We start from the raw sequence: 24,847 nt of genomic DNA, 5'->3' as shown, positions 1-24,847 counted from the left end.
TATGCTCCTGGTCTCCCTGGTAACCGTTGTCCCTGTCACTGTCATCACTGCTCCTTCTCGCTCACTAGTGTCCTAATGTGCCAGTTCCTGTTGTGACAGGATGAAGGTGTCTCACTTATTGGCGCTCTGAGTGCTAAGTCCCGTGAACTGATACTGCCATGCGTTTCATTTGTTAACTTAATGTTTACTGAGTTCTGATTCTCAGATGGAGTTCAGGTGCCTAACACACATTTTCTAATTAAGCCCTCACCATCCTGGCAGAGGATGGCTCATCCCCGACTTACAGATGAGGAGCCTGAGGCCAGAGAAGTTAACTTTTTCAAGTTTACACAGTTACTACCTGCCAAGGATAGACTTTAAGCCAAATTCTGTCTCATTCCAAAACTTTTTGACTTTGTTGTTTCTGTCTTTATAGTTTATAAACTTAAAGGTACATAGCCTCCACATTGTGAACCTAGAAGAATCTCCAGTTAACTATGTTTTAACTCTCAAAAAAAAAAAAAAATCAAGAGGAAACCAGAAATTTTTTAATTTCAGGAAAGTGGTTCAGTGGGATAGCCTTGCCTAGCGTGTGCCAGGCCCTTGTGTGGTGGGATAGCCCTGCCTAGCGTGTGCCAGGCCCTTGTGTGGTGGGATAGCCCTGCCTAGCGTGTGCCAGGCCCTTGTGTGGTGGGATAGCCCTGCCTAGCGTGTGCCAGGCCCTTGTCTTATGTCTAGAGCATGAGAGGAAATGAGCTTTACGGTGAGTCGTGCCGCATGTCCATGGATCATCCAGACGTTTGCCCTCTGTCGCCGCCTCCCACTCTTGTTCCCTGCCTCAAACTCCTGAGCTTTTTATTTCCCAAGTCCTCTGGCTTTGAGCAACTCCATCTTAAAAACACCATTGCTCTTCCCATTTTTGAGATAAAAAATTTTTATGAACACTGAGTGATTTAGTCATTTTAGCAACAGTGTCTCAGCTGCTGTGGTCATGATGGAGTCCTCAGAGTAGGAGTCCAGAAGCTGCTGGCTTCTGACCGCTTACTAATTCTCATGCAGCTCGTAGGTACTAACTGAACCTCAACTGTAATGAGGCTCCTGAATATTGAAGAGGCCCATTTTGGGACCTCTACTGTCTTTATCCTCTGAACTTGACCCCTAACATCTCATGCTGTGAATTATTTCCAGCCTATCTATCACCGCCTGAGGTGTCCAACTCAACCCGACGAACCCTCAACCCCAGTCTCTCCTTCTGCATCAAGACCCTCACTATATGCTGGTTCTCATCTACTGCGTACAAGCAGAGCTTCCGTCCCTGATTCTGGGAATTCAGAGACTACCACACACACCGCAACAGCAAAGGAAAAGGACATGAGTGGTATGTACAGCTCCAGAAGTCAGTCCCCAGTGTGCATGCGCAGGTTTTAAGGTCTGCATTGTGTGTTGTCTTTGGGCAGAGAAAGAAGAAGCTGATTTGGATGATCAGTCCTCTAACAAGCTGTCTAGCCGAGAGAGGAGACGACCTAAAGATCGGCGAAGAGGCACGGGCATCAACTTCTGGACAAATGACGTAAGTCCATTGGTCTATGCAGCCCATTGTCCCGCCTGTGGCTGCCAGCCTTCCTGTGGAGAAGGAAGGAAAGAGCACCGTGGGAGGCCATGACTCAGAGACGGCAGAGAACTTTTACTGAGAAAAGACTCTGCTAGTATGGGCCTCACTCCGTGTGTTTCTGCTAAGTGCCTAGAGCAGTCCTGACACAATGTAGACATGCAACTGATAGAGGATTTTGAAAACTGGAGATTTCAGCTATTGTGTGAACAAGCAGATAAATTTGGCAAACTTTAGCAGTCCTCTCTAATGGTCCCTGAGAGTCATGTAGTCAACAGTTTCTTAAGACTACCTATAAGCTGATTCTAACTATTTTAGGATAATAAGATTTTGAAGGAGGGTTCAGTTGAACCAGGTTCAATTCTCAGGACCCACATGGTGGCTCACAGCCATCAGTAACCCCAGTTCCAGGGCTCCAACACGCACAGGGATGTACACATACTTGCATGCTGGCAAAACATTCAGATTTGTAAAAACGCATCTTTTTGGAGTGGGGGGGCAGTTTAAAAACATTTCAAAGGGCTAAAATCTGTAAGTTGACACAAATTTATCTGACTCAGGTTGACCTTTCTGACAGGAAAAGGATCAAATTGTAGAAAACAGGCATGACTTACTAACCACAAATACATGCTGTGCTTGAATGCACTCCCTCCATAGCTGCTTCTAACCTCATTCAAGCCTGCTACTAGCATTTTTAAGGCAAATGTCCAGCATCCTAACCCAAGGCCCCTGTTCCTAATGACCAATTTGAAAGTTAGGCAAAACTATTCAGGTTGTCAAAAAATATAATAGTAGTAGTCATCCATTACAGACCATCTTTTAGTGAAATGCATTTCCTTGTCTTTCCTAAGACAAGGGGATTGAACTCAGCCTTGTACACACTGGACAAGCAAGCACTCTCCCAGTATGCTGCATCTCCAGACCACGAGCTGACAGCTTTTGACACAGTGAAATAAACTCGATGTATTTGATTCAGCATTTTTAACCACAGTGGTGCTTCCAAGTCCCCTGCCTGTGGCAGGTGTTGAAGTGGCAGTGGTGGCGTTCCTTGTCTTTCAGTCTCCTTGCCCACATTTGAAAGACCGAGAAGTGTAATTGGTAGGAACTGAGCTTGCTGTTTTCAGAAAGGCCTTGACTATGGTCTCTATGGTTTCCCTCCTCTTTCCATTTCAGGAGGATGAAGCAGACGTCTCTGAGGAGGTCAAAGAAGCATGGGTAAGTGACCGGCGGGGACACACAGTGTGCGGCATGCAGCTTTAGGAGATGAGCAGATCCGGGCGCAGGCGTGTCGAGGGTGAAGCGAGGCAGGCCGCTCGCTGGCGCTGCTTTTCCCTGCGCTGTAGCTCTGCTCACGAGCTTGAACAACGCTCTGGTCTTAGGCTGTGCTCACTGCCGGCCGTCAACGCTGATACAGGCTCTGCTGTTTTCTTCTTGACTATTACTGGATTGCATAAAGTACTTAGAAACTGTTGGAAGAAAAGAAGAAAGTAAGACAAGTTTCTAATGTTTCTCCTCTAACCGAGAACATAAATATGGTGAACATAAAATTTGGGGCTGTTTAAAAGTTATTTATATTTATCTTTGAGTAAGGGTAAGCACCTCACCTCTTTTGTAACTTGATTTTTTGAAGCCAGACACCTGTGTCTGAAACTGTCTACACTGTCTACACTCAAAGTCCTACACCCAGCATTACCCATCTAAAACGCTGAGGCATCACTTACAGGAGAGGGAATTCGGTTTGGGATTTATGCAAATCCATCTCCTTTGCTTTTCAGAGCATCTAAAGTGATAGCCTTCTAGCACCATGCAGTTTAGTATATTGTACATGTATTCTCAGAATATATTTAATTATCTAAAGAAAATCAGCTAGCTCATTTTTACCAATATAGACATAAGTAGTAAATCATTGTTGTTCTGTCTAAACAGTTAAGATGCCAAATAGTACTTGTGTGGTGGTGTGTGCTTATGATCCCTTATGAGTTTGTGGTGAGAAGACCACTGCTTCTTGGTTTTGGGGTGTGTGTGTGTCTGTATTCATATGTTGGGGGATAAGTGTGGATACATTTGCATATGTGTGCACAGGTTTATGGAAACCTTAGTGTTTGCAAAAGGATTTCTCACTGAACCTGGAGCTCATTAATTGCTCTAGACAGGCTGCTTAACAAATTTTATGAATCCTCCTGAATTCTGCCTCCCAAGTACAGGGATTGTAGGCATACAGTGATGTCTGTGGCCTTTTTATATAGATACTAAGAATCTGAATTCAGATATACTTTACCGTTAAGGCCATCTCTAGCTCCTGTATGGCAAATTTAAGGCCAGACTGGGCTACATAGTGAGACCTTGACTTGAATGGGAGGGAGAGGGCTAATTAATAATAATATAGCTAAGAATTGTCTACCTTGATTGATGTTGAGGCTGTGTTATAAAGATGAATTATGTTGTTTAGAAATGACACTGAAAAATCCCTTGGAGCAAGTGTGTGTGTGTGTGTGTGTGTGTGTGTGTGTGTGTGTGAGAGAGAGAGAGAGAGAGAGAGAGAGAGAGAGAGAGAGAGAGACTGTGCATGTATGCTAGCAACTTTCTACTTTAAGGGATTTGGAAAGGCTTTTAAAGGAAGAAAAGTTCCTTTGGGGAAATGTGCTTAAACAGAGAATCTGAGTAATAGATTAGAAAGCATCGGAAAGGCCATGATCCCCATAGGGTTTTAGTACAGGTCATTTAGATCCTAGGAACTATAAGGCAGATCTTGTTGTCATAGGATATCTTTTACCAGGAAGAAGTCTCTGTCTGTAGTGACCTTGTTGGCATTGCAAAATCTTAGCCTAGGGTACATGAAGTAAGAAGAATTAAAAGTGATCTTGGTACAGTGCTTAGAGAATTCCTCTTAGGGAAATTCCTCTTAGGGGATTTCATTTTAAGACTGTTGAATTAAATCCATGGAGAAGACTTTCTGGTCTCTGTAGAAAAGCATAGGCTGCTAAGGCTTTACACAAAAGTTATTTGTCATGTAAAGAATATTCCATCTATCCAATCGTTTGTGGCATCTACTAGTGTCTCCCATATGTCAGGTAGACTCCAGTGTTAATCTAAGCAGACAATACCTCTAGCTGGGTATCTAGGTATCTTAGGGTTTCCATTGCTGGGAAGAGACACCACGCCCAAGGCAACTTTAAAGGACAGTATTCTGTTGAGGCTGGCTTACAGGTTCTGAGGTTCAGTCCATTTTCATCATGGCGAGAAGCACGGCAGTGTGCAGGCAGACATGATGCTGGAGGAGGTGAGAGTTCTACATCTTCATCTGAAGGAAGCCAGGAGCAGACTTGCCTCCAGGCAGCTAGGAGGAGGGTCTCAAAGCCCACCCCCACAGTGATGTAGTTCCTCCAACAAGGCTTCACCTCCTAATAGTGCCATTCCCTGGGCCAAGCATATTCAAGCCACTGACACTAGGGTTGTCCCAAGCACTTGCCAGGAGGTGCCATTTCCCTGCTCTCCCTGGAGTCTGCAAAGGAAAGGCTGCTGCTGAGTCAGCCTAGGTGAGCTGCCTTTTAAAAATAGTCTAATGTTTGCATATTCCATTACTTGGTCTCTGTTTTCCTTCCTAGTTCACTCTTTGCTAATTCTAGTCGGCATTCCCATATGGTCCCACAGAAGACATACTTAGTAATGACCCAGAATAAATTGTTAGGATTGTACCTAAAGATAGTCAGTAGTATCTAATGACTCTTAGGACCACTCTGTCTCTCTTCTCTATAACACACTGTCCCTCCTTTAGGCTGTAAAGTGGACTCGGCTCTACAACATCCAATGTGCTAGTCAGAAGAGGAACATGCTGTTGAGGTGGCTGGCCCCGGCACTGATCAGTGTGGACACTGCTTTAGTAAGGCCCTCCTTGGCTTTAGTCAATGGAACTGTATCTGCTACGGAGGCTGTGCCGGCTCTTCTCTCTTTCTCTAGTGGCAATACTCATCGCTTTTAACGTTGACTCCCCCCAAGATTCTGACATCTGTTAGTCAACTGAAATGTCACTTATAGCTAATAAAATACGCAAATGTAAAATGCACCATTTAGGGCATCTTGACCTGCATCTGCCAGTATCGTTGCCATCTGGCAGGGTGTGTAACCTTCATCACCTCATAAAGTTCTCTATTGCCCCTTTTCAGTCAATTCTTTGATCCAAAAGATGACCTTTTTTATTTTTATTTTTCACCATAATTTTATATGGACTCATTCAGCGATATTTAATTTTAAGAAACAAACTTCAATAGTTATTATCACTACCATATGTCTCCACTTAGGATTAGAGCAAGGTGATTCCCAATCTATATGATTCTTTTCTCTCTCTTTTTTAAATATTTCAGAAGATTCCTTAGTGTCTGACCACCTGCCAGTAACACTCGTGTGGCTAGGAAGGCCTTCTGTGTAACCTGAGCTCTGCTGATATCGCTAAAATCCATCTCCTCTTTTAAGTACTTATGAAATTGTAACCAAGATTTATTTACATGAGATTCATAGCCAAGGACAGTGCAGATGTTTTCTCATGCACAGATGATGAAGAAGGCAGTTACTTGTTGTTGTTCCTGTGTTGTAAAGAACACAATAAGAAGTCTACAGACCTTGCTTATCAAGTAAGTAAATGGTCCCAACAACTCCCCTGGTAAACCCACCAGCTAGGGAAACCGACGAAGACCTTGCATTCTGAAGTCTTGGTTCCTCCTTGACAACCGTGTGTAAGCAGTTCTGCTTCCTCTCTACATTATGTTGCAGGTCTCTGAACATCTTCAGATAGCTTGTCTTACTAAGTCAAAAACCCCTGAATTTACATGTTAATATGAATGTCTTTCTCTCTATATCTCTTTATGAATGTGTTTGATGTTTTCTATAAAGCAGTCCTCCTTTATCGTTTATTTAGAGGCTGCCTAAGATTGAAGGTGGAACTCTACTGCCTGTGTGTACTATGCTTTCTCTTGTGTACCTATGATTTTAGCCTATGAGTCAGTCAAGGTAAACAATAATAAAATGGAACAACTGTATACTGAATAAAATGAACATCATTACTCCCATATTGCAGGACATTACTTAGTAAAATGAGACTGGAACACACGCACTAGAATCTTGATGTCTATAAAGTTGAGCTGATTGCTAAGAAGGCTCTTAAATGACTAGGGGCAACATGGCAGATTCTGGACAAAGAACTAATTTGTGTTCCAGGCAGGACAGAGCAGGATTGTATGAGATTTTATCATACTTCTCAAAACAATACACAATTTTTAAAATGTATGAGTTGGCTAGTCTGGAATTTCCACTTAATATTTTCAGACAGTCTGACTATAAGTAGCTAAACCCAAGGAAAGCTGAACTGAAGCAAAGGTCTAGGCAGCTGTTGTGGGGACAGGCCAAGAGTGTGGGGGGCAGGCCAGAGTGTGGGTGGCTGTCGTGGGGGGGGGGCAGGCCAGAGTGTGGGTGACTGTTGTGGGGGGGGCAGGCCAGAATGTGGGTGGCTGTTGTGGGGGGGGCAGGCCAGAGTGTGGGTGGCTGTTGTGGGGGGCAGGCCAGCGTGTGGGTGGCTGTTGTGTGCGAGGGCAGGCCAGAGTGTGGGTAGCTGTCGTAGGGGGGGGGAGGCCAGAGTGTGGGTGGCTGTTGTGGGGGGGGGCAGGCCAGAGTGTGGGTGGCTATTGTGGGGGGGGCAGGCCAGAGTGTGGGTGGCTATTGTGGGGGCAGGCCAGAGTGTGGGTGACTGTTGTGGGGGGGCAGGCCAGAATGTGGGTGGCTGTTGTGGGGGGGGCAGGCCAGAGTGTGGGTGGCTGTTGTGGGGGGCAGGCCAGCGTGTGGGTGGCTGTTGTGTGGGAGGGCAGGCCAGAGTGTGGGTAGCTGTCGTAGGGGGGGAGGCCAGAGTGTGGGTGGCTGTTGTGGGGGGGGCAGGCCAGAGTGTGGGTAGCTATTGTGGGGGGGGCAGGCCAGAGTGTGGGTGGCTGTTGTGGGGGGCACAGGCCAGAGTATGGGTGGCTATTGTGGGGGGGGCAGGCCAGAGTGTGGGTGGCTATTGTGGGGGGGGGGCAGGCCAGAGTGTGGGTGGCTGTTGTGGGGGCAGGCCAGAGTGTGGGTGGCTGTCGTAGGGGGGGTAGGCCAGAGTGTGGGTGGCTGTCGTGGGGGGGGGGCAGGCCAGAGTGTGGGTGGCTGTTGTGGGGGGGGGCAGGCCAGAGTGTGGGTGGCTGTTGTGGGGGGGCAGGCCAGAGTGTGGGTGGCTGTTGTGGGGGGGGCAGGCCAGAGTGTGGGTGGCTGTTGTGTGGGGGGGGCAGGCCAGAGTGTGGGTGGCTGTCATGGGGGGGGCAGGCCAGAGTGTGGGTGGCTGTCATGGGGGGGGCAGGCCAGAGTGTGGGTGGCTGTTGTGGGGGGGCAGGCCAGAGTGTGGGTGGCTGTTGTGGGGGGGGGCAGGCCAGAGTGTGGGTGGCTGTTGTGGGGGGGGGCAGGCCAGAGTGTGGGTGGCTGTTGTGGGGGGGGCAGGCCAGAGTGTGGGTGGCTGTTGTGTGGGGGGGGGCAGGCCAGAGTGTGGGTGGCTGTTGTGGGGGGGGGCAGGCCAGAGTGTGGGTGGCTGTTGTGGGGGGGGCAGGCCAGAGTGTGGGTGGCTGTTGTGGGGGGGGGGCAGGCCAGAGTGTGGGTGGCTGTTGTGGGGGGGGGCAGGCCAGAGTGTGGGTGGCTGTTGTGGGGGGGCAGGCCAGAGTGTGGGTGGCTATTGTGGGGGGGGCAGGCCAGAGTGTGGGTGGCTGTCGTTGGGGGGGCAGGCCAGAGTATGGGTGGCTGTCGTGGGGGGGGCAGGCCAGAGTGTGGGTGGCTGTTGTGTGGGGTGCAGGCCAGCGTGTGGGTGGCTGTTGTGTGGGGGGCAGGCCAGAGTGTGGGTAGCTGTTGTGGGGGGCAGGTCACAGTGTGGGTGGCTGTTGTGGGGGGGGGCAGGCCAGAGTGTGGGTGGCTGTTGGGGGGCAGGCCAGAGTGTGGGTGGCTGTTGTGGGGGGGCAGACCAGAGTGTGGGTGGCTGTTGTGGGGGGGGCAGGCCAGAGTGTGGGTGGCTGTTAGGGGGGCAGGCCAGAGTGTGGGTGGCTGTTAGGGGGGCAGGCCAGAGTGTGGGTGGCTGTTGTGTGTGGGGGGCAGGCCAGAGTGTGGGTGGCTGTTGTGGGGGGGGCAGGCCAGAGTGTGGGTGGCTGTTAGGGGGGCAGGCCAGAGTGTGGGTGGCTGTTAGGGGGGCACTCTAGAGTATCTGCTCTGGGCAGAGCAGCCACAGGCACAGCATTTGGATCCTTTCTGTCTGTTCCTGCCTTCATCTTTGGCCTGTCTTTTGCTTGACATGAAGTTTGCTTGTTTTCCCCATCTGTTCTTGTGGGGCAGGCGGTCTGGTTCCCAGCCCGGTCTCGTTGTGTAATTGACTTTATCACTAGAGGGCACAAGTAGTCAGCAGAAAAGATGTTAGTGAGCAGCAAGCAGAGCGATACCCTAAAAAGAAGCAGACCCAAGACAGAGCTGCTGTTTTACGGGGTCAGTGGAGAAGCTTGCTCAGTAAAGACGTTTGCCTTGTAACTCTTTGTGTCGTGAGTTATAAGATAATTCAGAGGTAACTTGGTTCAAGAGCCTAACCTCAGTTAAGAAAACTAAGGTCTAAAGACGCTAGTTCCTTGGAGACATGGACGCTTGGGTGATCTGGGGCTTGCATCAGGGGAACCTTTTTGGGACAGGAGGGACGCAGACTGAAGAAATGGCTCGCACTCCTTGCCACACCCTGTCCATCCGTCTGGATTTTCTTCTAGCAGGTTCCATGTTTGAATTGACTTGCTAGTAGCTTTTGACCTCCTTGAATGAAGGATCCTAGAGAACTTCGAGGCTGTTCACTGAGTAAGAGTCCCTTCACATAGGTTAGTATCTATATCTGTCAGGAAGTAAGAATTAACATTCTTTTGTTAGGAAAGTCCACCTGCATCTGTAATTCCCTAAAGATTTTTTAGCAGAATCAGACTATACTCGATCTGAACCAGTTCATTGAAACTTTGCCTCTGCATGGGCAGTGGAGCTGTCTTAATCCTGAACGGAATTCTGGAGGATTGAACCATCAGCCATCCTTTAAAATGCATCCTTAATTTGTGGATTTGAGGTATCGGCCTGTCCTGCTAGTGGAGAGATCCGTTGGCAGGGTGCTCTAAAAGAGGTAAACAATGTAAGTGCTTTCCAATGAAGTAAATAAGAGTATAACTTAACTTTTCTGGCAAGGCTCAGTTCTGAACGTTAAGGAGAAATCAAAGCCCCAGAAGCATCTCTCCAGCTGACCTCTGACTGCGCTAGTGCTCTGCTGCTTCCCTTTGGCCGGATCGTCCCGTTCGTTCTCTAGTGCTCTTATGCACCATTTGTGGCCGGGCATTTTTATAGATTCTGAGGATGAATCTAAAAATGATGAATGAAAAAAAGCCCTGTTCTTGTAGAATTTACTTTCCAATAAGAGAGAACTACAATGAATACACACTTAAATAGGTGCTAAGTGCTATGGAAAAAACAGTAAAGAGGAAAAAGTGTTATGTGGACAGGAGCTTGAGTATAAATAGGACAATCAGTCTAGACTGTGTTGTCAAAACAGGATTTGGGTGTCAGGATTTGGGCGTAAAGGATGTGACATGGGAACCTGTATTGGACATAGGAGGGTAGGGTGAAAGCAGAGAGAACAGCAGCCACGAAGACCCTGACGAGGGTGTGCCCTGTGTGTTTGCAGACAGGCTGAAAACACAAGTGTGGCCTCAGCAGAATGAACAAAGGGGTGGGCGGAATGGACGATGTCACCATGACAGCGGCAGGCTTGGTTTGTGGGGGTGGGTACCTGTTTTAGGTTTTTTTCACACCTGAGTGATGTGTGTATGTCTGTTTTATGGATTCTGCTGCCATATTGAAGAATATGCTCTGAGGAGATGCATCAGTTAGGAGGCTGGTTCTGTAATACAGGGAAAGTGAAGGAAGGCACTTTAGGACCGAGCTGAGAGCAGAAAGACTGTAAGGAGTGACATTCAGGATGCATTTTGAAATTGGAACCACCTAGATTTACTGTTTAGAGTATGAAGAAAGAGGGGTGAACACCAGAGCTAAGTCATTTCTAAGGGTAGAGCCTCATAGCTGCGACGGAGAGTGCTAAAGCAAGACCAAGTCTGGCAGAAGAAGAGCAGGCCTCCACTGTGGGGTGTGGGGTGTGGACGTGCTGAGCACTGGGTCCAGCTGACACAGGTTACATGGAGATGTAAAGCAAGCATATGAATGTACACCTAGAGTTCGAAGTTAGCTGTCCAGGCAGGATTTCTAAACTCAATGTCAGTAAACATGCAGATCATCTCTAAAACCATGGAACTGGATGCAGTTACTAAGAAAATAACTCCAGAGAAGGGCGAAAGACAAAACTCTGGAGCACTCCAAAATTCAAAGCAAGAAAACTGACGACTCTCATGGGAGAACAGCCTTGCCTCTTGACTTTAAGAATATGAGTGATTTCGCTCTTTTCCAAATTAAAAACAACAATACAATAAGTTTTGGATTTGTTCTCTGCCATGATTTTTACTTGTCTAGTGATATTAATCAAAAATCTGTCTGTCCTTTTTTCTCAACGTGGTATGAAAGAGCTGGCTATCCCAGAGACTCCTCTGACACCCTTTGACATGAAGACCACCAGCTCTCTGCAGAGCTTGTCCAGAGCGTTGGGTCTGCTCCTGAGCCACAGGAGGGTGCAGATTAAGCCATGAACATTCTTGAGTTGACTCACCTCTTAGTTCCCTTTGCTCTGTCTTATTTTCTTGACTTTATTATATTTTTATTAAGTAGCTCTTCCATTTCAGTTATGAAACTTTTTTTTGAGAAACGTTTATTTCTAGATGCTACTGAATTCTTAAGTTTGACTTAGTTTGTGGTGGTTCAGAGACCATCATAGCTGAGTTTGGAACCGACCAGCTTTAAAGCCCTTGAGTTAACGATGTGTCTCATTTTGAAGATAGCAGGGCCTGTGCAATGGTGCAGTGGGCAAAAGCACTTGCCACACGAGAGCCTGATGACCCAAGGTCGGTCCCCAGAATCCACGGTGAAAGAAGAGAACCACTCTCAAAAGTTGTCCTCTGACCCTCATACCTGCACGGTGGCACATAAAAGCCCACAGTTTTTCTTTGTCACACACAGACACTGTCTGCATGGTTAAGAAATCAAAGTCACACAGAGGCCCAGAGAGGAGTTGGGGCAAAGATGGCAGAATTCCATTCCCAGCTCCCATTTTCTTACCGCCTGCCATTTGTGTGTGTGTGTGTGTGTGTGTGTGTGTGTGTGTGTCACTTACCGTGCATCTCAGACTGCTGTGACACACAGCTGGCAGAGAACCGAGTCCAGACCCAGAAACTAAGATCCCAGCGTTTAAATCTCAGCTTAACCACCCAACTATTTTAGATAAGATACTTCTTATTGCTTCAGTGTCCTCATTTATAAACTAAAGATAATTATACTATATACTACTTGGCTTTTATATGATAAAGATGAAAGTGCTACATATAAGTTACTAATGGTGATTCCTGAATTCCTTAGTCAGTTGTGAACATGACTTTCGGGACATTCATCAACCTTTAAAATCATGTATTTCAGTTATCTACTAATGTTCCCTTAGAGAAAAAAAAAATGTGAGACCTAAAGCCCAGTCAGATTCCTCTGTAACTCCAACAGGAAGACCTTTTGTTGTTGTTTAAGTCAGGAACTCACTCCAGAGCTCAGGCTGCCTCTTCCAACCTCCTTCCTGAATACTGGGGTTGCAGACATGCCACTATACCTGGCTTTCTGAGATATTCTGAGGAGGTTTTTAGGAATTGCTGAGTTAGAGGGGGATAAAATGTATAGAAAAGAACAAGACTGAATGTTTCGAAATTTCACTCAGAATCCCAAGAGCTTCCAAGCAAACCATATCCTAAAATTTCTCTGTGGGTCAAGCCAACTTGCAGTGTTGAACTCAAATTACTGTCCTGTCTTGTTTCTCTTGTGTGGATTTTCTAGCAATTCTGTTTAGACAGGGCTTTACTAGTTTTCTCCCCACCTCCACCCCCCACTCCCCCTACCCCTCCACCCCCCACCCCTTCCCACTCCCCGCCTCTCTGGACGAATGTGCTCTTTCTCTAACTCTCCTGACTGCCCCTGGCTGTTTGCCGGGTCTTTTCTCCCAAGCAGCATTCTTTCATCCTGTTAACCTCATGAAGCTCCCAGCTGGTCACTCTCTACCGTTGGGCAGGTTCTTGGCCTTTCTCCTTTTAGGTAAAACCCTAGGTCTGTTTTGCTTTTTCTTCTCTATTGGGGCCTGATTGCCTAATATGGTAAGGTATTTCCCAGGCAAGACTGTACCGTTGCACTGGGACAACAGCTTGCCTGAGTTTAAAGACACGGTAGGTAAGCTATCAGATAGACCTAGTTATTTATGTAGTAAAGTAATATTTTCATAGGACACCATGTAACAACCACAACCTGTTTTTTTCTTGGTATGCTTTTTTTCTTGCTTTTAACAGAGTTAAAAGGATAATAAAATACAGATTTTTCTCCACTAAACTTCTTTATCTTTTGACAGACAAGGGAAAGAATAAATACATAAAAGCACCGAGAATGAGAGAGTTTTAAGATGTCTGAGAAATTTGATAACATGATAATGTTCATAAGATTTTTTTAAAAAATGGGGATAGATTTAATAAACAAAAACTGTTAAGAGCAGTCCTCTGGCAGCCAGCCCTGGGCGACGGGCAGGCATTCTGTTTGTAGGGTAGCAAGTGTCTGGGTTTGTGCCGTTTGCAGCACAGCAGCCCAGAGCAGAGGACAGAGATGGTAAGTGGCAGTCAGTCTGGCCCACCACTTGCCACCCGTTGTGCCCTGAAGAATCTTCCCTAGTGGCTGCTGCCAACCTGCCCTGGACTGATCTCTGCTCTCACTGTACATTGTGCATTTTGCAACTGGAGTTTCTTAAAATGCTGCAGACGCTATGCTCTTCTATATATGGACTGTGCCTTGCTCTAGCCCGGGCTGCGTAAACCATCTCAAGGACAGAGTTCCTTTTAGCATCTTCCTTTTATGAGCTCCATTAATTTTAGACTATACAGTTGCCAAGGGACTCTCAGTAACCAAAGCTCACATGGATGCCTTGGAACCCCTGTAGGTTTGGGCCGTGTCATGTTACGTCAGTGAATTATCCTCTAATCAGAAACCTTTTAAAAGATTGAATAAACCGGCCTTCGAGATAGGCCGGTTTGGGCTTTCCTAAAATGTCTTATCTGAACATTTACCCACTATTAGCAAAAGTTAATCAACCTCCTAACCTTTTCTTTTTTTCGGTCTGTCTTCTTGCTGCCTCCAATTGCATTCAGGGCATTAGTTAGGTTAGAACCTGTGATCTTACCTGGTTTTGTTGGGGAACACTTATGAGCTTGAATTTCAGAGTACAGATTTTTTGGTTTTTGTTTTTTAATGGCTATAAAAAGATAATACATTTCATTAGAGAAAATTTATGAAGTACGGAAAAGCATAAAACTGGTTCTCAAAAGCAGCAGGAGCACTTCTTGAGGCAGTTGTAAAGTGCAGTGTTTTCAGAGGACATAGTGTTTGGGGACTGTGTGTGCAGTTACTGGGAGGTGGTGAAGGCCCTGTCCTGTGGTGCCCCATATGAGACAGGCCTCCCTAGGGAGTCAGAAGAGTCAGAAATTAAAGTCAGGTTATAGATAAGTTCAGTTGGTAGGGGGCAAATCTAAAAATTCAGGCACCACACGAATTACAGAGAACCCGTACTTAGATGTGCTCACCCCTCATAGCAGTGCCACCGGAGGATTTCCGGGAAGCTCTGCGTCTGCATTTGACCTCTTCCTTCATAGCAATGATGAAGGAGCCAAGCCTCTGGCTATTTCATTATGTCTTATAGGATTATTGATCCAAGTAGACTGTGTGTGTGTGTGTTTAAAATGTATGTGGTAAAGATATAGCTCAAATATAGGGGGCAAGGGCTGGTTAAATTTCTATCAAAATAATGTGTGTGCATGCTGGTGTATTTCATTATATGTTACTTTATTTGTTTTAAGATTTTAATTAAATTTTATAGCTTCATTTCAGAACAGTAAAGGTGAGGTTATTAAAATATTTGTCATAAAAAGTGAATTTCTTCTGCCACAAAGAGTAAGAAAAAATTGTGGCCATATTCTCTAGATAACATGATTAACATGCTGGTGACCTGGCTGCAGCTCTGGGTAACGGCACCTAGACCACCAGACCTTGGACCACCTGAGTTTGATATCTTGAACACACGTGGCAGAAGAGGCTTGGCTCTCTTACAAGTTGTCCTCTGACTTCCACATGTATGCCACGGTTTGTGGGCCTCCACACACACATTTACACACACACAATAAGTAAAGAAGTAAAAACAATTTAAAACACATTTTGATGAAATTCCTCTTTGTGTTTTCCCAAAGTGTTTCTATTTTTCAGTACATATTCAAAACTAACTTAATGATGTTCTTGAGAAAGGATCATTTTCTACTTGAACATTCCTGAAACCCCATCATTACTACAATGACAGTTTCACAAGGTTGTCTTCAAAGCACTTGGGTTCAAGTCTTTTATCAAAGTCGTTGGTCGTCTGATGGCTTTGATCATAAGAGCCTCCAGGAATAATTGTTCCCCTTTGGGTTGGAGTCTAAAGATTGCCTTGGTTACAAAAGTATTCATTTCTTCTGTTGATAGCATGCTGGAGAGCCTTAACCATGGCTTTGGCTTAACTAATGTTATGTTCTAGCCCCGTGATTGAGGTGGGAAGCTTAGTGTGGGATTTGAAGCCCCTTTTCAGCAAATGGAGTGTTTAGAGATTTTCCCCAACAGGAATGTTAATCTTGTGGCACTAACAGATGTTACTTGTAGAAGTGCTATTTTATTTTAGGTAGGACCTGAAAGGTTGGATGGTTACAATGTAAAGAGTGGTTAAAAGTTACCAGTTGTGACTTTTCTCCCACCATCTTGTTGTCACTTAAGCATATTTAAGAGTTGGATAATAGCCATCAAGTAGCGAAGTCTCTTCTGCAAACCAGAGTTTCATATCTAAACATGATCCTTTAAACTGCATAAATGTTACTACACATAAGTGTCCTAACAGAGTGGGCTTTTTAAAAGGTTTGGTGTTTTTTATGTGTTTTAGAAGTTTTTAATGTTTTGTTATAAACTCAAGCTCTTGTGTCTTACACAGTGCCCTGGGTTGGCCACAGAGCAGAAAGGAGGTGCATTTTAAAACTCCTTTAGTTTTGCCAAACACTGCAGCCCCACAGTCCCGTTGCTTGGAGGCTGAGGTGGGAAGTTGCTGTATATCAGTGACTAACGTTCTCATTATGGTGTGGACTCTTACTGTGCTTCTGAGGAATGTTGAAGGTAATATAAATAATTTACGAGAAAAGTAGCATGTTTGATAGTATATCACCAAATAAAGCTTTATAATCTAAGGTTTTACCTGGAATTCCAGGACTTGGAAAGAGAAATGCCAAGTTGGTGAGACTTGGGTGTGTGCTGTGACTGGTGAGTCGGTCTTATTGGCTCACGTGTCAGGGGAGGCTGATGCTGGTCATTCTGAAGTCCATCGGTCAGCACACGTCTTATAAGGGACTAGTGTGTTCTACTTTGGGGGACTCTTAGCATGTATAACTGTTCAACTCTTCTGTCACAGTGGGAAAGCAGTTATAGGAAGCATGTAAGTCATTGAAAGTGGCTATTTACCCCACCAAATTGTATGTGTAAAAGCAAGCTGGTTTCTTGGACTTGCCACAGTTTGATGGCCTCTGCCACTAAGTTACTGGTTCAAATAGTGTTTGCTGATGTCAGTATGACTCTGGTCTGAGTTTTCTGTCATCTGAAACCTGTCTGAAGTATTCTCTTGATTCTTTATTTTGAACAGTTTTCAGAGAAAGGGAAGTCACACATTTGCTGGGATATATGTTGTTTGCTTTTATTTGGAAAAACATTAAAGGAGGCTTCTGGCTTCTCTTCATAAGAAAATGAAGAGAAAAGGGAGGTTTTTTCATTCAGTTTTCAAGATAGTTTCTCAGGGTCTGAGCTGCAGCTCAGTTGGTACAGCTCTTGCCCAATATGCATGAACCCAGGGGTTTAGTCCCAGCACTGATGAAACCTCATGTGGATGCTCACTTATAATCTCAACCTCAGGAAATGTAGGCAGGAGGATAAGAAGCAAATAGTCATCTTCAGATACATAGTGAGATAGAGGCCAGCCTGCACTACATGAGACCCGTGATGATGATGATGATGATGATGATGATGATGATGATGATGATGATAGCAGCAGTATAGTTCATTTATTCTGCTTTTGTTCATTGCCTTTTAAGGAGAAAGTCTGAAATGCGTCTGTTTGCTTTTCTTATCTAGTTCTATGCCTCCTTAACCTCAGAAATCTTTGAGGTTAGTTAGTAAAGAATAAAGTTAGAGACAGATATGTAATCACTTGACAGTCAAGAAATTCTGCTTGTATATTCTATAACTGTGAGTAACTTTGCCTTTTACACACAATCCTTGAAAAGGTCCTTTGTAGAAACTGTTCATTGCTATCATCAACCTCTTTCCTCTCTCTCTCTCTCTCTCTCTCTCTCTCTCTCTCTCTCTCTCTCTCTCTCTCTCTGCCTGTGTATATATTTGCTTTGTCAACTTTTAACCTTCTAAAATGTAGGAGAAGAAACTTTGGGGGTTTATTAAGAGGACATCAAACATCTGTTAAGTTTTGATCCTGATTACTTGAGATGATAGTTAATAGAAGTAAATATTTGTGGGACTGGAGAGGTGGCTCAGCAGGTAAGAGCACTGACTGCTCTTCTGATGAAGGTCCTGAGTTCAAATCCCAGCAACCACATGGTGGCTCACAACCATCCATAATGAGATCTGATGCCCTCTTCTGGTCTGTCTGAAGACAGCCACAGTGTATTTATTTATAATAATAAATAAATCTTAAAAAAAAAAAAGTAAATATTTGGAAAGAGAACCTGGAATCATTATTTTCCACAACATTAAGGATTCTGAAAGTGGGAGTTAAAGGCCAGAAAAAAGGCCAGGGGAAGCCGTCAGAATGACTGTGGGGTCTCAGGGGAAGCCGTCAGAATGAGCGTGGGTGCTCTGCTGGTTTGAATAGGTGTGGCCCCACAGACTTGTGTGTTTGGATGCTTGGCCATACAGCACAGCACTATTAGGAGGTGTGGTCTTGTTGGAGTAGGTGTGGCGTTGTTGGAAGTAGAGTGTCACTAGGTCGTGGGCTTTGAGCACAAGCCAGGCCTGGTGACTCAAAGTCTTTTCCCTCTCCCTTCTGATCAAGATGGAGAACTCTCAGCTCCTTCTCCAGCACCATGTCTGTCTGCATCTCACCATGCTTCCTGCCGTGGTGACAGTGGACTGAACCTCTGAAATGTAAGCCAGCCCCAGTGAAATGTTTTCCTTTATAAGAGTTGCCTTGGTCATGGTGTCTCTTCACAGCAATAGAACTCTAAGGTACTAAGTGGACCACTGGGCACAGCACTATTTAAGGGGTAGGCAGATGAAAGATATAAAAGAGAAAAGGTCAGAGAAGGGAAGATGCTTCGGGGGGGGGGGGGTATGGAGTTAGGGGATAGTGTTCTACCAAGCACAAGAGTAAAAACTTGAAGGACTGTGTTTGACAGAAACTTAATTTGAGATAGCGCAAGCCGTCCTGGCCTGGCTTCAGTCTTGGAAGCTGGAATTTTTATGAACAGAGCTCTGTACAGTTTGAGGGGATCTGACGATCACATCACTTGGCTTATTGTGCTGACTGACTGACAGGTTCCATGCTGGACTCCTAATTTGCCTCCCACTAACAGTCCTCAGCCACATTTCTGCGTTCCTTTCTTGGTGAGAACAGATGACAGATCCCATTCTTACCTCCTCCTGAAGGAATGAACAGTACCTGGAGGAGTGAACACGTGCTGGCACCTCAGGGGAGCATTTCCACACTAGGCTAACAGTGGTGAAGGCTTATTTCTGGATTAGCAAGTGAAGTGACGTGGTCCCGCTTAGTCAAGTTCTCCTTGTCAATAATACTCCTTAACCACATCCTTCCTGTCCGTTCTGTTCTCTAGTGAACCCTGACTACTACAGCTTCGTAAGGAAAAGCATATGGAGACTTAGCACAGGAGCCTTATCCTCATAGCCTCTCCCTGCCCCACTTAGCTCACTGCTCTAGAAATGTTTCACAGACACATCGTGTAGCAGACAGGAGGAATGGAGTCAGCCGGGGAAGTTGGAATTCTCCCATGAGTAAAAACCTGACTCACAATGTTACTTGCTCTGTGAACCAGCCACTTGCTGCTTGGTTTTTAGGTCCTTAAAAACCTTTTCTTTTGTTGTTCCAAATTTTTCATTATTTTCTTCCTGAAACTATTGTGAGGCAGTTTGAGGCTTTGACCCTTCGTGCAGCCTTGCAGCTGAGCTTCAAGGAACAAATTTGATTTATATGGTGGTAGTCACTAGAAAATCATTTCTGGGGGTTAGGTGTGGTTGCACACACTATAATCCCAGCACTCAGGTAGCAGAGGCAGACTGGTCTCTGTGAGTTTAAGACCAGCCTGGTCTACAAAGCAAGTTCCAGGACAGCTAGGACTATAAAGAGACTATGACTCAGAAAAATAAATTTAAAAAGGAAGTCATTTCAGAGTTGCTAATGGACATATGAGAAAATACATAACCTCACTTTAAAAAAAAACAAAAATTAGAATTATGAGGAAGTAGGATCTTTTAAAATTGATCACAGCAGACAAGCCTGAAGGGTTAAGGTGTGAAGGTAGGGGACTCAGCCTCTCAGCTTCTCCTTCTGGGAATGCAAACTAATTTCTTTAATGAAGTAAACTGCCAAATGATCAGAAACCTGAACTTGATCTAGAATTTCTATTCATGGATAGTACTTTAGGAAATAGTCACACTGGTATAGCTATAGTTAATGTTTTATGCATAGAGCATTCCACCACAAAGTTTATTGTATATACTTATCTCTAAATACTTGATCATGTCACAAAGCTTTGCTTACTACGTAGAAAAGTCTTAGGCCCTGTTGAATAAAACAGAGTCCATCTAGCTATTTATGGTGGAAGAAAAATTGGAAATAACCTAAATGTCCAGCGTTCTGGCAGTAGTTAAGAAAGCAGTGATTCATTGCTGCGTGAGACGCTATGACTCATAGACATTTAGGGCTTTTTCGGTGGACTAACTCAGTGTAAAGTAGCTGTTAAAACTGAGTTACAGATTATGGTGCATACCTTTAACCCTATCTCCCAGGAGGCAAAGACGAGCAAGCTGAAGGCTAGCCTGGTCTACATAGCAAGTTCCAGAATCACCTTGCGTGACTCTCATGAAATCGACTCAAAAGCAAAACAAAAACCAAAACTGAGTTACAAACATAATGTAAGCAGGGTAAAAACATGTGATAAATGAAATGTTACTGAGCGAACTAGATCCAAAGTCAGATGTAATGACTGACTGTGTATCCCAACTGGCCTTATGTTTTTTATCCTCCTGCCTCAGCCTCTGCTCCTGTGTCAGCCTCCTGAGAACTGGAATTAACAGGCATGCACCATCACACTTGCTATGACTGACTGATTGCATGGTCTACCTTCTCTGAATGTCCCTCAGTCCCTTGTTACTGTTGTCATTTGTCTTCATAAATACTTTGGTCCCTGAAACCCACCTAAGTTCAGATGCCCAGGACAATGACAATCACTGCCTCAATGGCCTACTTATGACTTGAACTAGAATTGTTTGAATTTTGATTGTATGTGTGTTCATGTGTGAGGATGCACAGGCATGTGCCCGTGCATGCATCCACATGTGTGCAGCATTCAGAGAACAACCTTGGGTGTCATTCCTCCGGTGTGTCTCACCTTTCGTTTGAGACAATCTCATTAGCCTGAAACTCCTCAGTGAGCTGGGCCAGCTGGGCCGTGAGCAGGCTGCCTGTCTCCTGCCGCCCGCCCACCTCACCACCCCTGAGATTATAGCAGCTACCCCAGGACCCGGCTTCTTGTGTGGATTCCGGGGATGGAGACTCCAGTCCTCATGCTTTGCAAGGCAAATACTTTCCTGACTAAGCTATTTCCTGAGCCCTCAATTCAAAATTTATCAATTGGATGCATTGATCTGTTTCTTCTAACCGGCTGATTACTGCAGCAGGGTGGAAATACTGAAGTGTGAACTCCCTCCCTTTGTGTCATTGTGCCCACACCATGGAGCATGGTGGAAGCATGTTGCCGATTTATGTCCAGCATTGTGGACGTAAGAGAGGCTTTTGTTGGATTTTTTAATGAATCTTTAAAGGCTGTGAAGATTGCATGAGATCCGTGCACCATTTTTTAATTTCTAATCCGCTCTCTTTTCCGTTCAGAGCTCCCCCTTTACCCTACTGTCCTTTGCTGTCTTTTCTGTATCTCTGTTCACATAACTGCACATGCAGGGTCAGGTTTACTCTGTCCTGTAGCTTTTCTGCGTGCTTCTCAGTTCGTCTCTATGTGTACACTGTTTGGACTTTATTATATGTCTGTTGTCTTCCCAGATATCAGGATAGCCTTCTGTTGGAAAGACATATTACCTTGGTTTTGCCTAAACTTGTGAGTCGGCTTGTTGCTTTGGCTGAGTTTCTTTGCTTCTTCTCTTTACCTTAGATTAAGGGATGCTCCGCAGTCCAGTGCACTGACTGTCCTCATAGAGGACCTGGGTTTAGTTTCAACACCCGTAGCAGCTCACAGCTACCTGTAAGTCTAGTTCCAGAGGATCTTAGATCTTCTTCCGGCTTATAGGGATACTGGAAATATGTGGTATACAGATATACATGCAAGCAAAACACCCATACACATAAAAATAAATATTTTTAAAAGAAAAGCCACTAGATTATGTGTATACCTAGGTACAGCTTTGCCCAGCTCCCCACATTGATCCTTTCCAATGGCGCCCAGGCAAAGCCAAGTATCTGATGATTCTGACTTCCATTTGACTTGAAGATTGGTTTCAGGAATATTTGGGTTTTTTTTCTTTTTTTTTTTTCTTTTTTTTTTTTTTTGGCCTGGAAAATGATTTTTTTAGTAGACTAAAGAATGGAGGTGTGAGCCTGTTTATGAAGTCGCAAATGGTGAGGTTACAGAAGAGTCAGTTCAGAGGCTCCTTAAAGGCTCTTCTAGCCTAGCTCATGCTTTGCAGATGAAAACCTGGAGCCCTCCAAAGGGGGTGTGGTTTAACCTAAGTTGTGTAATGCCGTCATGGTAGAAAATAAATGAGTGCCAAGTGCCGTGAGTTCCCAGAGCAGCATTCTTTCCACTGTGCTGATGGCTGGCTTCCAACTGCAGAGCTGCAGATTGCAGACTGGTGCTTATGACAAGCCCCTGCTGACTGCAACGGTTCTTCATGGCTGGGGAAAGCACTGTCTGCTCAGGTTTGCTCTGATCCCATTTACGGGAGGCAGTGACAGGGTGTGCACATGAGGTTTACACTGCAGTCTGCCACAGCCCCAAGTTTCTTAACCTTTTTAAAAATCATCTTTCTACTACTTTTATTTTTTTAAATAAATATGTGATCAAGGCAAATTTTATAAAACCTTCAAAGAGTAAAATTACTTAGGGAAACATCAGCTTGTCTTTATTCCTGCTTATTTAGAAACAGTAAAAGGAGGCAAGGAACAAAAACTTTGCAACATCTGATGTGCCTAGGTGATATGTGTCATGGGACGGAACCTAGGACTCTGCGGTCACCTTTCTGTGTGCTTAACAACAGACTTCCATTGCTCTTTGAGTTTGATTCCATTTGCAGTAGTGGACTTTTATGACCATATGACTGTATGTATGTATGTATGTATGTATGTATGTATGTATGTATGTATACACACACAATGCGTACACATCTGTGATATGAAAAAGTTGTTTGCTCTTTATTCATTAGAACATGGTGCTAACTAAATGCACAGAGGTTGTCTCCTGGTCTTTACTCCAGAAATGCAGTGTTGCTGTCTCCCCAGTGGCTGCACAGTCCCCGTGGCATGCTGCCTCATGCAGGCTTCTTAGAACAGAGCCTGGTTCACTTGGAGATTCGCTTCAGCCTGACCTCCATACTGGAGCACAGACGTGGCTGTGTGTCACACAATTCAGGCGTCACGAGGCTCACCTCTTTGCTCTACAGCACGCTAAGCAGCGGCCTCCAGGACTCTCATTCATTTGATTTCCACAATGGTCCTGCTTCCCACAGACATGGCCATGCCTCATGAACCTCTCAAGTGGTGCTTCTTAGAGAAATGCATGTGTAGCTCTCACACTCTGCAAGTGTTTGCCTCAGCGTGATTGTGTGTACATAGAATTACACTGGCTTTGCATTGTGGGAATGGCAGAGTTGACAGGACCATTAACTTGTATACTCTGGGAATTGTTTCCCCTTCCCCAAGGCTAACTAAAGCAGTGTTGTTTCTGAATTATGATGTGGGGATGAAATGTAAGTTCTAAAGCACATACACAGACTATTCTTTACTTATTATGAACTGCAACAGTTGGACAGAAAATAGCACTGTGAAATATTTTTCTTTCAACTTTTCTTTCTTATGATGACTGGGGTTTACAGGAAATTTTATTTTATTTTATATTTTATTTTATTTTATTTTATTTTATTTTATTTTATTTTATTTTATTTTATTTTATTTTATTTTTGTTTGGATGAGCTCCCTGTATCTCAGGAATAGCAGCAAACATGGTGGTGCTGGTGGTGGTAGTATCAGGCAGTCTGGCTCTGTGGCCCAGCTGCCTTCAGACAGTGTTCCTGCCTTGGCCTTCCAAGTATTGGGATTATGGGTATGTATCAAGTGGCTGGCAGGTAGAAACATTTGCCTCATTTCCAAAGGAACAGCCATGTTTTTAAAGCCCAAGCCAAAGCTTCTATCTTTGAGAAGAGCCTAGGGAAGGGTACGCTGACTGCCAGTGGACGCAGGACAGACTGAAAGAGAAATGTAGAGCATTTCACTGACTCGGAAAAAAATAGTCTGAGAATAAGAGAGGCTGGATAATTGGAGACCACACTGAACAGCAGCGTCTTTATCTATGCTTTTGTCTGGAGGTCAAGACTGGTTATTCTGTTCATTTGTGTATCTGTCCTTTCTTCCCCTCTCCCTCTCCCTCTCCCCCCTCCCTCCCTGTCTCTCCCTCTCTTTCCTTTCTTACTTCTTTTTGATACTGAAGATTTTGCCTAGGGCTTTGAGTGTGCTAGGCACACCCTCTACCACTGAGCTGTAACTGCTTCAGAGTCTGTGAACATGGAAATAAAGCCTGGCATATAGACGACTGACAGAACATGTGTGTGTTAGCAGTGTCTGCAGAGCAGAGAGCATGTGTGCCAGATAACTGCACAATGGGGGCGGGGTGTGTGCTATGACATTACATTTGTTGGTTATTGTTCCTACCGCATGAAGTGTTTGGCCAGAGTTATAAGCTTTCAAGTCAGTTACAAAATGTAAAATTAAATGAGGCTAATGATAATTTTGGAATTTGTGTATAAATACGATTTATAATTTATTTTTCAGTCACAGGTTGTGTGCTTCTCTGACTATAACTTTAAATTACAGGTTTCACCTTCCAGAAACTCACTGTTATCAAGTAGAGGAGCCTAAATTTTAGAATATTTCAGTTGGCAGAATACTTTGCCTGACATAGAGATTATAAATATAATCTATTTATCACAGATATCTTTGTCCTATAAATAGATTTATTCAAATGATTTGTATATATTTTTGCACAGAGTAGGCAACAATCTAATATAGGATTTTATACACGATAAGCACTCTACCATTAAGTAACACACCGAGTTCATTTTTAAAACTGTTCCAGATTGTAATTCAGTGGTGTGGTGGTTTAAATGAGAATGGTCTCCATAGGCTCATATGTTTGAATGCTTGGTCACCAGGGGGTGGAAATACGGCCTTCTTGGAGGAATGTGTCCACCTTGGGGTGGGCTTCGAGGTTTCCGAAGCCCATGCTAGCCTCTCCACTTCCCTCGCTCCCTCGCTCCCTCCCTCCTCCTCTGCTGTCGGCTGGACTGTAGCTCTCACTGCTGCCAAGCGGGCCTCCATGGTCTCCCCCATGGTGGCACTGTGCCAGACCTCGGAAAGTGTCAGCTAGACCCCAATTCAATGTTACAGGCAGAGGCAGGCAGATCTCTGTGAGTTCAAGGCCAGCCTGG

General features: G+C 44.8%; 1 protein-coding gene across 3 annotated transcripts in view; it reads left to right on the top strand.

The window, feature by feature from the left end:
* Ppp1r12b (protein phosphatase 1 regulatory subunit 12B) overlaps nucleotides 1–24,847 on the top strand; it is a 199,177-nt gene that overhangs the window by 113,439 nt on the left and 60,891 nt on the right. For all 3 annotated transcript variants that reach the window (XM_052201269.1, XM_052201273.1, XM_052201274.1), the window contains 3 exons: nucleotides 1,168–1,357; nucleotides 1,437–1,549; nucleotides 2,762–2,803. In XM_052201269.1, the coding sequence (XP_052057229.1) occupies nucleotides 1,168–1,357; nucleotides 1,437–1,549; nucleotides 2,762–2,803 (345 nt within the window). The remainder of the gene's footprint in view (nucleotides 1–1,167; nucleotides 1,358–1,436; nucleotides 1,550–2,761; nucleotides 2,804–24,847) is intronic.

The sequence above is a fragment of the Apodemus sylvaticus genome, chromosome 12, assembly GCF_947179515.1.
Source record: "Apodemus sylvaticus chromosome 12, mApoSyl1.1, whole genome shotgun sequence".
NCBI classification, from domain to species: Eukaryota; Metazoa; Chordata; class Mammalia; order Rodentia; family Muridae; genus Apodemus; species Apodemus sylvaticus.
Note: the sequence above shows the minus strand (reverse complement) of the source record. Positions and strands in the feature narration are given on the sequence as shown.